General features: G+C 38.5%; 1 protein-coding gene across 22 annotated transcripts in view; it reads left to right on the forward strand.

Annotated features, from left to right (window-relative positions):
* The window catches only part of PTPRK (protein tyrosine phosphatase receptor type K), a 596,872-nt gene that overhangs the window by 559,520 nt on the left and 23,017 nt on the right, over positions 1-14,335 (forward strand). For 12 of the 22 annotated variants that reach the window (XM_077486902.1, XM_077486901.1, XM_077486909.1 and 9 more), the window contains 5 exons: positions 1,983-2,118; positions 5,337-5,495; positions 9,886-10,059; positions 12,632-12,763; positions 12,857-12,982. In XM_077486902.1, the coding sequence (XP_077343028.1) occupies positions 1,983-2,118; positions 5,337-5,495; positions 9,886-10,059; positions 12,632-12,763; positions 12,857-12,982 (727 nt within the window). The remainder of the gene's footprint in view (positions 1-1,982; positions 2,119-5,336; positions 5,496-9,885; positions 10,060-12,631; positions 12,764-12,856; positions 12,983-14,335) is intronic. The other 10 variants (XM_077486903.1, XM_077486907.1, XM_077486919.1 and 7 more) reach the window with 1 other exon arrangement.

The raw sequence follows: 14,335 nt of genomic DNA on the forward strand, positions 1-14,335 counted from the left end.
AAAAATGTAATTATTTTTCAGTGATCCGTAGTATGAAAATATGAAACTGGTAAATTCTGTTGTTTTTTTGTTAGATCAAACAGCATTACTATGCAGTACAATCTTTGTTTTTTGTGTGACCCATATAAATTGCACAAGACTACATAAATGACTACATAAATGACTACATAAATGTGAAAAGATGATTAGTATGTGACTTGATTCCTAACAAGCCCTTAGTGAGAAGTATAAAAGATTCACCTCTAAGCTTGAATGCTCACTTGTATACACCCCAAGCAGGAGTAAAAACCATATCACTTTGGGCCCAAAAAAGGCCAGTTTCTGGGAGATGCCATCACTTCTGTTTGCATTTTTGCCAGACAATCCCATAGACTTTGATTAGTTAAATGCTTTGGAACAGATCTTGTGCAATTGTCCTTGAACCTGACATTGCATGTTACCAGAGATCTATAAGAATTTGATCCCTCCCCACTAAGTTGCCCAATATTATCTGGGCAAGGATCTGTTTTGATCCTCTACGTGCATGACTTGCCAAAATTACTGGATCGCTTGCTGGTATTGTACCAAATAAATTGGTTGGTTAATCCGTTAATTTATGTTCTCATTAATTTTATTTTTCTGCTTGATACCTGTGTGTTTTGATACGTATTCCGAGTTTCATCTTAATTTTATTCTTTGATTTCATGGTACACCTGTGGGCTTTACAAAGTGTGGACCACTCAAAACTGTTCTTATATTTTCCTTTTTTAATACTATCAATTTTGCAAGAATAAAAGCATTCTGAAAATGATTGTTGATCTGGTGCCACATCCCGAACAGATTTGATATTTCCTAGATTGTAAGCTCTAACGAGCAGGGCCCTCTGATTCCTCCTGTATTGTAACTACTGTCTGCCCTCATGATGTAGAGCGCTGCACAAACTGTTGGTGCTATATAAATCCTGTATAATCATATTTTTCAGTGCTATTATGGAGTCTTCTTAATGTGTTTGCACAGGCAACACGCTTCATAATGTGCGGCTCACCATTAAAGATATATGTACACATTGCAAGTGATGTAGTTATTCAAAAGGACAATATCAATGTATATATTTTTGTTCACCAACATTTGGACAAGTTACAGTCTACTTTTCTCAGTATAAAAACATATATGCAAAGGGGGATAATACATCATGGCATTATTTAATGTTTAGTGAAGGCTTTTTGGCTTCACTAGGCAGCCCTAAGTGATATGGATTGGTAACCTAGCATCAGGTAGCAAGGGTAGCGCCTGGGAAGATCTGTGCATGAGAGCAGAGCTTTGGAGGTAGATATTAAGTGGACAGTACATATACAGAGTAAAATACAATCACTCTAGCAGTGCTGAGACAAAAATTGATTCAGCAGAGGAGCCTCCAGCTCCCAGTGATAGAAATGCATATAAAAGGTAAAAACAGTCAATTCCCATCCACTGTTAATTAACAGTCCATGAACGTTTTCTTGCAGTAAACTTCAAGTCACCACCCGTGAAGTAATGTGCCTCAATCCCTGCATGCCATCTCTCTCACTGCTATTCATTGCCTCTCATTTCTGATTGACACTCGCTTAATACGCCAAATTCAGCACAGATCAGCAAACTTGTCTCCGGGGTCTCCAGATACTGCGGCACATCATGATGGAGTCCCCCCCACCACCCCTTCAGGCCACCTTATCCCAGCCTCTACGTGATGCTGGTCACGCCCTCCCCCTCTCTTCAGGCAAGGCGCACACATACCCAATTGGATACAAAAAGGCTACATGTGATCTTTTCACTATAGCGAGTCTAGCAAGAGTCATGACACCAAAAATGTTTTTGTTTACCACTGAAATTAGAAAAAAAGGTATAGCATTAGTCAAGTAAAGGCAATGAATTAGCCAAACTATACGTGTATTTCATAGTGTTTACATTATAACATTTAGCATGTAGATTTCATTTATTTCTTTTTTTCCCTCTACACCATGCAGCGCTGGCGCTGGCCGCACTGGCTGTTATATAGTTATTGACATCATGCTGGACATGGCAGAACGGGAAGGTGTGGTAGACATCTATAACTGTGTGAAAGCTTTACGCTCCCGGCGGATTAATATGGTCCAGACAGAGGTAAGTAATAAACGTTTTGAAAATGTAATGACAATTACTGTATATTGTAAAAAAAACTATTTGTTTCCTGTAAGCAGCACTGAAGGTTTGCAGTCAGTTTTACATCCTCAAGTATTCTTTATCTCCTTGTCTGCTCTCCTCAAAGTTAATTTATACTTTCTCTGCTGTTCTTAGAAGAATAGATTGTTTGCTTGCTTCAGTAGATCATGTATTATATGTATGTGTGTGTGTCAGCAACAAATCCTATAGATGCTGACTTTTAAGAACAGGACACTTACCTGTCCAGAGATCCAGCGCTGACCTCATCCAGGCTAGTTCTTCACTATGCTATATAAAAGTGTAGCGCTTCTCAAAACTTCAGACACCAAACATAATTATGCCTTCCTTACATAAGCATAATAAGTGCAAAATTATACAAATGCATTCAGTGAAAAATTCCACTATGAAGTGGTGCACATAACACATAAAATCTTACGTAAGTATTGATTACTATGTAAACATATATTTGTGACTATTTTTGGTCCCTGTTTTTTCTTCGTATGTATTTAAACATGCCTATGGATATATCTGGCTGGAGTTAAAATACCTCTCAACATATGAAGGGATTGATTATACTCAAGGTCCCCCTGGATAACTGGTTGCTGTGAGAATCTGCATATGGTTGCAAAAGTCTGTATGATCCCCAAATGTAAATTTGTGAGGATCCAGTAATTCCGGTAAGCGTTCAATTCGCCTGGTGACGGGAACTTCACGTGGTTAATGCACGAGTTTTTCATGAAGGAGGTGTAACATATTTCCTGCACACTTGTGGACCATAGAAGGATACTATACACAAAGGACTCTGTACTGTTTTATTGGGACTCTTTTTCCTTTTTTCTCCCTTTTTTTGTCTTCTGGATTTTTTGGAAAATTCTTTTCTCTCACTTTATAGTCACAAATATATGTTTACATAGTAATCAATACTTACGTAAGATTTTATGTGTTATGTGCACCACTTCATAGTGGAATTTTTCACTGAATGCATTTGTATAATTTTGCACTTATTATGCTTATGTAAGGAAGGCATAATTATGTTTGGTGTCTGAAGTTTTGAGAAGCGCTACACTTTTATATAGCATTGTTTACTTCACACTCGATACCCTAGTGATGTGTTAGCAGCTCTCCTGTGTGTTAGATTTTTTCATTTTTTGGTAAGAATAGCGCAGTGTTTTGTTACAAAAATTTACGTTATATATTGGTTCTTCACTAGCCTTCGGGATTCTGGCCCCGTCATCTTAACTGTGGGCAGTCAGCTGTGCTGCTTGTGGCTTCACAGGCGGCTGTCCACTGTGCATGCACGAGCCGCGCTGCATTTTGTGAATGGTCCCGCAGTCTTCTGGGACCTGTGATGCCAAATGTGGCGGGGGGCGGGGGGGGGGGGGGGGGAGGAATCAAAGCGAAACTTACACATGAAGTTTCGCTTGAACCACTTTGGGACTAGAAACTTTATTTTTTACAGGCTTGTAAAAAATCAGCATTTTTACTTTTAAAATTACTTAAAACTATCAGAACATTAGATGTTTTCTGAAAGCAGAGAACCTGTAAAATAAAAACATAGTTGTTGCAATTTTTCTATATTGAATAATAATTGTGCAACCGTTAAATGCACATTTTCAGGAAAAAATATAATAAAATAAATTTTATTGCAAATACAATATAATTCCCTTTTTTTGTAAAATATGAAAGATGAGGTTGTATCACGTTAATAGATACCAAACATGTCAAGTGTTAAATTGCATGTGTCTGTGATAGCGAGGAAAACTACAGTACACAAAATTCTCCAAAGGCAACACTTGAGTTTAGAGTTAACTCTGAGCTCTGGTGATAGGATTATGTCTCTGTCTCTCACATTCATAGAGATACCGCACATGTGTGATGCGTGTACGCACCCTGGTCACATGTTTTCATTTTCAGGTGTTTGCAGGGCAGCAGAGGTTACATTAAAAAAAAGTTATTATAATTTTCTTGGTCCTGGGCTCCCAGTAAGATTGGAGGTGTCTGGGAACGAAGTGGGGTGGGGGACAGCACTGTGAAAGTGATCGGCGGCTATACAGCCACCGAATTACCGTACATCTAGGAGTCGGCTGAAGAAAGGAAACCAAGCACAAGCTGATGGGTGCTATTGCAGCCAGTTAAAGTGAATAAATTGCTGAGGACCTGGAAATCCACTATCAAGATAGTTTTGAGTTTTAAAAAGTAAAAATGTAAATGTATCCAGTTTTTATGGAAAAAAAGTCATGCTCACAGACATTATCTCCAAACATTTCCTTCTACCATGTCTATACTGCTAAATATTTGCCATTTTTGGCTATCCATACATGCTTTTTTAGATTGCAATTTAGACCAGTCCTAAAGAATCTCAGGTGTTTCACAATTCCTGCGTTTAACTGCCAAGATGATTCAAGATACTGTTTAATTTCCGTTCGCTTCTTTGTCCAGAAAAGCAGTTTGATGTGCACAAATGTCCATGTACATAAGGGTTGTAGGATTTTTTTTTTTTTTTTTTTTTTTTTTAAGCTTTGTGTTTCGGGTGGACTTTGTGTCCTTTGAAGAAAGAAAGCTGAGAAAACAAAAGCCTGGTACATACTAATGTTTTTTTGGTTGAACGAAAAAAAAACGGTTACCTCTGGTGGGACCCGCTGTACTAACAATCCAAAGTTAGTACAGCAATCTCCCCCACTGAGCTTTTGTGTTCTGAGGAGGGAATACCCCCCACCCCACCAGCTGACATACACGCAGGCCGAATGTCAGCCGATTTTCATTGAACAGCCGATGTCTCCCGACATTCGGCCTGTGTGTACAGGGCTTTCGAAAAATCTGGGCAACCTTGTTTAGGATCAGTTTTTAGTTCCTTGGGCTTTGTTGGCACCTGAGGTCTAATCTGAACACTAAATTGCCAATATATATTAAGATCTGTATACAGTTAATTAGTTTTGCAGTCCTTTTACTGTTGTGCAAATCAATAAGTTACATGGTCAACACTTTTATATTAGAAAGAGGATATATTGTACATGGTTTAAACAAAATGCAGAAGCGTTCACCAGTGCGATCGTTTTTATATCGTTTTTATATTGTCATATGTCAAATCATATTCATTCAGCAAGTAAAGAAATAGAAATGTTGATGTTCATCTCAATATTTTCTGATGTCTGTCTTTATGACTGACTTGTCTTTTGCAGGAGCAGTATATCTTCATTCATGATGCCATACTGGAGGCATGCTTATGTGGAGAGACTGCCATACCCGTCTGTGAGTTTAAAGCAGCATACTTTGACATGATAAGAATAGACTCACAGACCAATTCATCGCATCTCAAAGATGAATTCCAGGTATTATCAGTATGTATTAGAGGCTTATCTATCTTTTGTCATATATGTAAGTTGCATGCCATTGGTTGATGCTCTGAATTTGTAATTCATGCATCCGTCTGTATCTGGAAACAAAAAAAGATGTTCAATGTTTTAGGCACAGTCATTTTAAACACTCTCATTATATGGTATTACGTTTTGTGATTTCAGATTGCATTTTTATTAAACATCTCATCTAAACTACAGAACAACAAAAAAAAATGTGTATGATAGTATAAAACAACATTAGTATTACTATTGCATAGTTTACTTTGTTTACTTTTGCATGTTTGCATGAAACGGCATGAAGTTTCCATTATGTAAACATTATACCAAAAACCACCCCATTGCTGACACAGAGCATGCCCATTGTGCTTATAAGTACCTATAGTATGCAGCACCTATTTTTGAAGAGTACTTACTGTTAAGAGTAATAGATCACAACATTGCATTGCATACATCATCTTACAATATACAATATCCCCACAAAGGTGTGTCACAATAAAAATAGTCACTTAGGTTTCTCAGGTTGCAGAATTGTACCTTTTTCATTTGGACATGGTAAGTCTATTTTAAATAGCACATTTCAGTTGTGTTGTGTTTGTGCTTTTGTTGTTTTTTGAACACAGGCAGAACACAGGTTAACATTTTTTTTCCCCTCAGTAATATACAATACTTTGCAAAGCAAGCATAAATAAATGCTATAAAGTATGAATGCTTTAAAAAAATTATATTTAATTGTTTATCACTTTACAAATTGCAAAGTGAGTGAACAGAAGAAAAAAATCAAAATTTGGCTTCAAACCAGCATTAATTCTTTTACTTGCACGCTTTGTTTACTTGCCCAAAATCGGGGATTTTGTAGGATTAGTCAGTTGTATAATTAACAAATGCTCATCAATTCCATATGTAGGTTGAAACAGAAATAGCTGTGTAGGAGGCTTACTGGGTGAGGAACAACCAAACTCTGCTACTAAGGTGAGGTTGTGGAAGACCGTTTAATGTCACAGGCCATACATAATAGCAAAACTGAGCACAGCAACAAGAGACAAGGTAGCTATACTACATCAGCAAGGTCTCCCCCAGGCAAAGATTTTGAAGCAGACGGGGGTTTTAGGATGTGCTGTTTAAGCTCTTTTGAAGAAGCACAAAGAAACTGGCAACGTTGAGGACCGTAGACGTAGTGGTCAGCCAAGTAAACTTAATGTAGCAGGTGGACATCATGCTTACTTCCCTTCAACAGCAGAATATGTCCAGCAGAAACCAGTGGGACCCAACTTCACCCATCTACTGACAAGAGGAGTTTGGCCAGAAGTTGTCGTCTTTGAAGAATTGTGGCCAAAAAGCCATATCTCTGACATAAAAATGTGCAGAAAAATGGCAACATGTGCTCTGAACTGATGAATTTGAAATATTTGGCTGTAGCAGGAGACAGCTTGTTCACCATAGAGCTGGGGAGCAGTACAATAATGATTGTCTGCGGGCAACAGTGAAGCATGGTAGAGATTCCCTGCAAATTTTGGGCTGCATTTTTACAAATGTGATTTGGATATTTGGTCAGGATCAATGGTGTCCTCAATGCTGAGAAATTCAGGCAGATATATATCCATCATGCCATACCATCAGGGAGGTGTGTGTTTGCACCCACGTTTATTCTGCAGCAGAACAATGACCCCAAACATAGTCAATGTCATTAGGAACTATATTCAGTTTAAAGAAGAACTAGGAGTCCTGAAAGTGATGGTTTGGTTCCCATAGAGCCCTTATCTCAACTTCATAGATTCTGTCTGGGAATAGATGAAGAAATAGAAGGTTTGAGGCAGAAGATCTGTGGTTAGTTATCCAAGATGTTAGGGACAACATACCTGCCAAGTTCCTTCAAAAACTGTGTGTAAGTGTACCTAGAAGAATTGATGGTGGTTTGATGGCAAAGGGTGGTCAGATCAAATTTGGTTTGAATTTTTTCTGTTCATGTACTTTGTTTTGTTAATTGATACTAATAAACTATTAACACTTCTATTTCTGAAAGCATTCTTAATTTACTGCATTTTTCACAACTGCTTAAAACCTTTGCACAGTAATTGATTTCTTCATGAAAATTATGTATGATTATCTTTAACATATAATAATGTGCATTCCAAATAAGCTATTGGATTGAACTGTTTGTCGGTTTAGTAATTAAGGTAAAAGTCTGATGTCTTAAGAATACACCAAATCCTAGAATAGTTGGCGTTTACTTTCTGAATTTTGAAATTGTGTTCTTCCTTATAGGGGCTAGTTCACTTTATTCACATGGATAGATTTGGTCCATGAATGATGAGCAGTCACTGTGTGTACATAGGCCATTTAATGTCAAACTTTGAGAGAAATATGAGGCCTGTTATTGCTGACAAGCACCTGAAAATGCTAGCTGCCTGGCCCCCTTTGGCTTTAGCGCTATGGGAGTCACTGACCTAGAACTAGGATGCAGAGCTCAGAAAAGTCAGTTAAAACTCCTTATCTACATACTTATTCTGGGTTAGAGATTTAAACCACCAGTTAAAGGGTATGCCAGGCAACTTGTATTGCGGAATGAAAGGTCAACAATGGTGGCTTCCTTGTTTAGTTTCACATATTGGTACACAATTTCTACAATGTGGGTATTGGGGAAATGTGTGGATTTTTTCCTTTATCCTCAGGCTTCATGTTAAATGCTACTTAACGTGGAACTTCACCATACCCCTCCTATTTCCTCCCACATACCTTTTCACTAGGTAGTCCACACAACGCATACACCTATGCACAACGATTCAGTGGTGCTCCATTGGGATCTGCTCCACTGCTACTCTGTACCTGGTCTCACACTGCTATCTTTATCTGTGATGTCATCAGGAGATCATCTGTCTCTTCTGGGTGCTTGCAGCAGGCCCCCTAATGGCATATAAACAACATGGCACATTATCAGGGTGCTGGCTGGTAGTATTGGCAAGAGACAGCCAGCCTCCTAAATAATGCGCCACAGGATAAACCACAGTGTCATTTGATGTGTGACATAGGCAATCCAAGAGGCTGCAGGAAGGGAAAACATGTTTTTCTCACCTAGGCAAGAACCTAGTAAGTAGGAGGAGAATTCCCCCGAAAAGCTTAACATGTATAATTTAATTGGGGTAAATATTTTTAAGGTTCTATGTGTAGCTTTTCACATTTGAAGCGTTCAGTATGCATTTTACATGCGTATTGCCATCTTTGAAGCTTTTCAATGAAAAAGTAGGCCAAAACTCCTTTTTCATGTTTGTGCAATTTTTTTGTACCAACATTGCACAACTAAAGAAATCCTGTCTTTTCCTTTGATGCCTGTTCACACACACACAATTTTCACTTGTCCATTTTTGAAAATGCTAAACGTCTTCCTTTTGGTGCAAGTGTTATTTTTACCCCATCAACTTGAATTAATTTGCATCAAAAATGGTCGTTTCTGATTACCCATGGGAGACTCAACAGGGTGCACTGTCAATGGGAGCCTGACCGCGCCCTCAGCTGTTCACGTATGTTCTCATGTAATTTCTTATGCAGTGATTATCTGATTACCCCAGGATATCATCTGCAGGTAATTGCTGCATGAGCAGTTATGTGCAAACAGCCACAAATTGTTTTTCATTGAGCCTGCCCGCTCCTAGCAAATCACAGGGAACCCCTGCTGGGTCTCTTTTTTGTGTAATCACAAACGGCCCCATTTGCAAGTGCAGATAGGACCTTAGCTGCATTTTTCCTTTTTTCCTTTTTTTTTTTTTTTTGCCATAATAACTGAGTCCCTTCTCTAGGTAGACTAGAGATATTGCTAGTCATTGGCCAAAACAAAAATGCGTGAAGCTTTAAAAACGCATAAAAAAATGCATTGAAAATTAACCAAGTCCATTACGAAAAATGCAGGATTTGAATACGATTGGCAGAAGTTATAATGAGCAGAAAGCCTGCAGTCACATTTGTAAGTGACCAGCAGTCCTACATTGCTAAACCGCATCATTGTGTTATATACAGCATAACTGTCGCATCATATGCATTAAAAATATTGTTTAGGGACTGCTTCTTGTTTTGCTCACAGCCTAGAAGCTGTTCTTGGATCCCTGACTATAACAAAAGTAGTATTTGTATCCAGAGTAATCAAAACTTTTCACAGTTACTGAATTGTTCATCACAATACAAATCATTTTTTTTATTATTGTACTCCTTAAAGAATAGATTTTTATTTACTTTTTTAAGAATATATGTTGCATGTGCGCATTTTCAAAGGCAATCTTTGAAATAGTTTCGAACATAGCATTAGCTGTAGCATGAAGCAGAAAACCTTGTCTTAATGATCACTGGGGCGGTACTGTGCCTATAATGAATTTTTCTCCTACAGACTCTGAATTCTGTGACCCCACGACTACAAGCCGAGGACTGCAGCATAGCCTGCTTGCCAAGGAACCATGACAAGAACCGCTTCATGGACCTGCTGCCTCCTGACAGATGTCTGCCTTTCTTAATTACCATAGATGGGGAGAGCAGCAATTACATCAATGCAGCGCTGGTGGATGTAAGGAGACCCCCCCCCCCCCCCCCCATGTTTGATGTGTGTGTAGAGGACAGGAGTCGTAGCTGATCCAACATGATTGATGAAATAGTGCTACAAACTATGCCAAAACAAATAGGAAATTAATGGGCAGTAATTAAAGCCCTGTTGTCATTCACTAAGATTGGATTCTCATGAAATACTGGCAAGTTGTTTGTCATTTTCAGGGTTCACCTCTTGTGGGAACGATTGTTTCACATGGCCCATTTATTTCCACTCTAGCTGTTAACACAAAGCCTGGAAGCATTCAAGGTTAAAGAGACACAGGCTGAGGATCTGACTGCAGCTCTGAGGCCACTGTGCTCTGTGAGAAGTTACAAAAGTGTTCACATCTTCCCAGATGTCATTTAGCTCTAATGCGTGCTCCTCGCTTTCTTATGTTCGTTGTTGAGAGAGTTCCCATTCACATCTGCTTGTTTCTGTGGCCAAATATCACGTAAAGGGAGCTGACTGCGTGACACAAGCTGTTCTAATAAGCCTGGTTGTATGCTAAAGCCAAGAGTACTTGGAGAATGTGTAATTAGACCAATCAAATTGGGAAGTATATTTTTAATTTAAGTTTTTTTTTTTTTTTTACAGACATATACGAACACCTACAATTTTTAAATGTCTTAAAGAGAGAGATAAAAATGTTCTCTTCTATGGCTGCATATATCCTTGTTTATATATCACAGAACCGCAATACCACACATTCCATGTTGTTTGCTAAATTCCCACTAAGCAATTTCTCAGGCTGAATAATTAATGGATACATTAAATTGCAAATGGAGATTGTAATGAACTACATTAGGCTGAACATTTTATGTTGCATTTTGAACAGGCATTGCAATTTGTTTCATTTAATGTAATTGGATAAGTGTTATGCAGGAGAATGAAAGGCAATCAAATGTAAATATGCCTTGGTCTGTGTTTATGGTACTGGGTTTCAAATATCTTGGCTTAAACCTAAAATATCCATCTCATCCTATAGTTTGTGGTTCATTTATAACCGCTCCGTCTTCTATTTTGTTTGTAGTTGTGAGTAATCCTGGAAAGGACTAGGTCTCTCTCTTGGCCCAGCTTCCATTTATCCTGCTCAAACAAGCATTTTACTTATCCTAGAAATACAGCTGCAAGTTTGTTTCAGCCTCTATCTAGCTGCTTGTTCTATGAAATGCACACATGCTATATAATTTTTTTTTAGCAAACCTGTACAGTGAATCAACAATTGTAACCAAAAAGCAGTACTAGGTAGCTAACAGCATAAACTGTCAGCACATATCCCTTAGCATTTTTCCAGTACGTTCTATAGACCCCTTGCAGTGTATCTACTCCTAACCGAGATTAGGCATGCTTGTGACCCCATTTTGTGCTGCTATGCCTGGTATCTGAATTGCCTTTTAGCCAGACATTATCATGGTGGAGGCTTGCCTGTGATACCAACCATCTGTCTACAGACCAACCATCATATCTTTGCTATTTATGCTATGATGAGTGATGTGTTTTAACAGCTTGTGCTGTAACCTGGTACTCCTAATACCCGAGGGTTTTTTTCCCCCTCTTGCTACACGTCAAAGATATATAGACACATGAGAGTTTGTTGTACTTGGATTCATAAAACCTGTTTCTGATTGATTGCTGTGAGATACTGGAGTTTACATATCATCACTGCTTTTTTGCATAGTTTTACTTAACGCAACCTAATATAAAATTACATTGCCTTGTCCTAACTATCGTGCTTACCTAAATTCACAAATTGTAAATGAGCTACAGATGTACTTGGCTTTCACCCAAAAAATTGATGGCTGGCTGGTCACACAATCAAATGCTGGAGAACTGGTCATGTAAAAACCCTTAAGTTAGGACTTTCAGGCAATTGGCAACGTTGCCAAAACTATGATTCTCCTCTTCCATAGAGTTAACACATCTAGCACACCAGTATAACAGGACTTTTTTTCTGTTGATCAATTTTAGAGAAGTAGTCAGAAGAGCTGTAGTAAACCTGTTCTGCGTTCTAACCAACAGCAGGCCAAAAATGCTAACGAGGTGTGTGAGATCTAATATACTGTAGGTTGTGCTCTCAGAAGGATTGTGGCCATCTCAACCAGCTTTTGTTGGTAACCCTACCACCAACCGTTTGGATTGTCTTAAAGTTTCGATAAAATTGTTGGTGGTAGGTTTCCTTGGACTGTTTGGTAATGTTTGCAATTGAAAGTGGTCAAATTGCCTAGTGTGCAACCAGCATTAGAGATACAACAAGAAAAAAAAAAGTTAGACGTACTTTAAAAAAAAGAAGAGGACGGCACAGTGGTGTAGTGGTTAGCACTCTTACCTAGCAGGAAAAAGGGTCGCTGGTTTGAATCCCAACCACGACGCTACCTGTCTGGAGTTTGCATGTTCTCCCTGTGCCTGTGTGGGTTTCCTCTGGGTACTCCGGTTTCCTCCCACACTCCAAAGACATGTAGGTAGGTTAATTGGCTTCTGTCCCAAATTGGCCCTAGTATATGAATGGGACCTATGTAACTATGTAACTATAAAGAGATGTCATCTTTTGCAGAGTTACAGACAGCCAGCTGCCTTCATCGTCACCCAACATCCCCTGCCAAACACTGTGAAAGATTTTTGGAGATTAGTATATGACTATGGATGTTCGTCATTAGTGATGCTCAGTGAAGTGGATTTAACGCAGGTCAGTTTTTTTTTTTTTAATTATATGTAACTAATCGTGAACTAATTGCTCTTAAGACATGATTTTCTCACAAAGTTTGATCTCTTGTCACAGGGATGTCCACAGTATTGGCCTGAAGAAGGCATGTTGCGGTATGGTCCAATCCAAGTGGAGTGCATGTCCTGTTCAATGGACTGTGATGTGATCAGCAGAATCTTCAGGATATGCAATCTGACACGGGTACATACAAATCTTAAGATTTTTTTTTTTTTTTTTATGGTATTATGTCAAGTGTGCCACAAAACCTTCCTCAGAGACCGTCTTTAACCACCTATTGTATGTTTAAGGCAATTTGAAGCACCTTTTGGTTTAATTTAAGATTTCAGATACTGATAGATCTGAAATAAGGGCACTTCTGTTGTTGGCCTTTGTTAGATTTTTTTGTACAGTATATGGAAGAACTCAAACAGTGCTAAATTCTATAGTTTGAATGTTGGATATAATACCCTAGTATATGTCTCCAGACCCAAACTTTTAATTTCTAAAGTGGAACTAAATACTCATCATTAACTATTTGTAATTCTGCTGCTAGCATTATCATGGGCATTTATTTTCTTCCATCTGGAGGAGGGCCTTTCTCAACTAACTACACCCTCCTCCTGCTTGCTTGCCTGTTCTAAGCGCGGATGGATTCCTGGAAATAAATGCTACATGACATATCCGCCCTTACTAGAAATGGCCATGGCTAGAAATGTTAGGTGTTTTTCAAAGTTATTTCTAAACAAAATAAAGCATGGAGACATGGATGCTTGGATAATTTTGCTTTGAATATTAAAAATGAGAATTAAATCCCCAAAAATGTTGGTGTATAAATTCTAAATGCAATGATATGCAAATCTCATAAACTCAAACACATTAAATGTCTAAACTGAGAAAATGTACCATTTTAAGAAAAAAAAGGTAATTTTGAAATTGATGGCAGCAACACTTTTCAAAAAAGTTGGGACAGGGCTATGTTTACCACAGTGTTGCAACCCCTCTTCGTTCAACAACACTCTGTAAATGACAGGAAACTGAGACAGGTTGCTGGAATTTTTGGGAGAGACTGTTGTCCCATTGTTGCCTGATTTAGGATTCTGCTGCTCAACTGCCTGGGTCTTCATTGTTGTATTTTTTGTTCGTGCAAATAGTTTTCAAACGGTGAAAGATCTGGACTGCAGGCAGGCCAGTTAAGCACTTGGACTCTTCTACTACAGACATGCTATCGTCATAGATGCAGTATATGGTTTAATATTCTTCTGCTAAAATACGCAACGTCTCCATACCATCAGAGATGCAGGCTTTTGAACTGAGCTTTGATGACAAGCCATGGTTGCCAAAAAGAATATCACATTTCGATTTGTCTGACCACATAACAGTTTTCCACTTTGCAATAGACCATTTTAAATGAGCTTTGACTTTGAGAGAAGATGGTGGCGTTTCTGGATCATGTTCAGATAAGGCTACTTTGCATATTAGAGCTCTATCTTACATTTTCGGATTGCGCAGTGAACTGTGTTCAGACAGTGATTTTTGAAAGTTATCCTTAGCCCA

Source organism: Lithobates pipiens, unplaced genomic scaffold (assembly GCF_037356315.1).
Source record: "Lithobates pipiens isolate NorthernLeopardFrog02 unplaced genomic scaffold, aLitPip1_a1.2 Scaffold_18, whole genome shotgun sequence".
Classification (NCBI taxonomy): domain Eukaryota; kingdom Metazoa; phylum Chordata; class Amphibia; order Anura; family Ranidae; genus Lithobates; species Lithobates pipiens.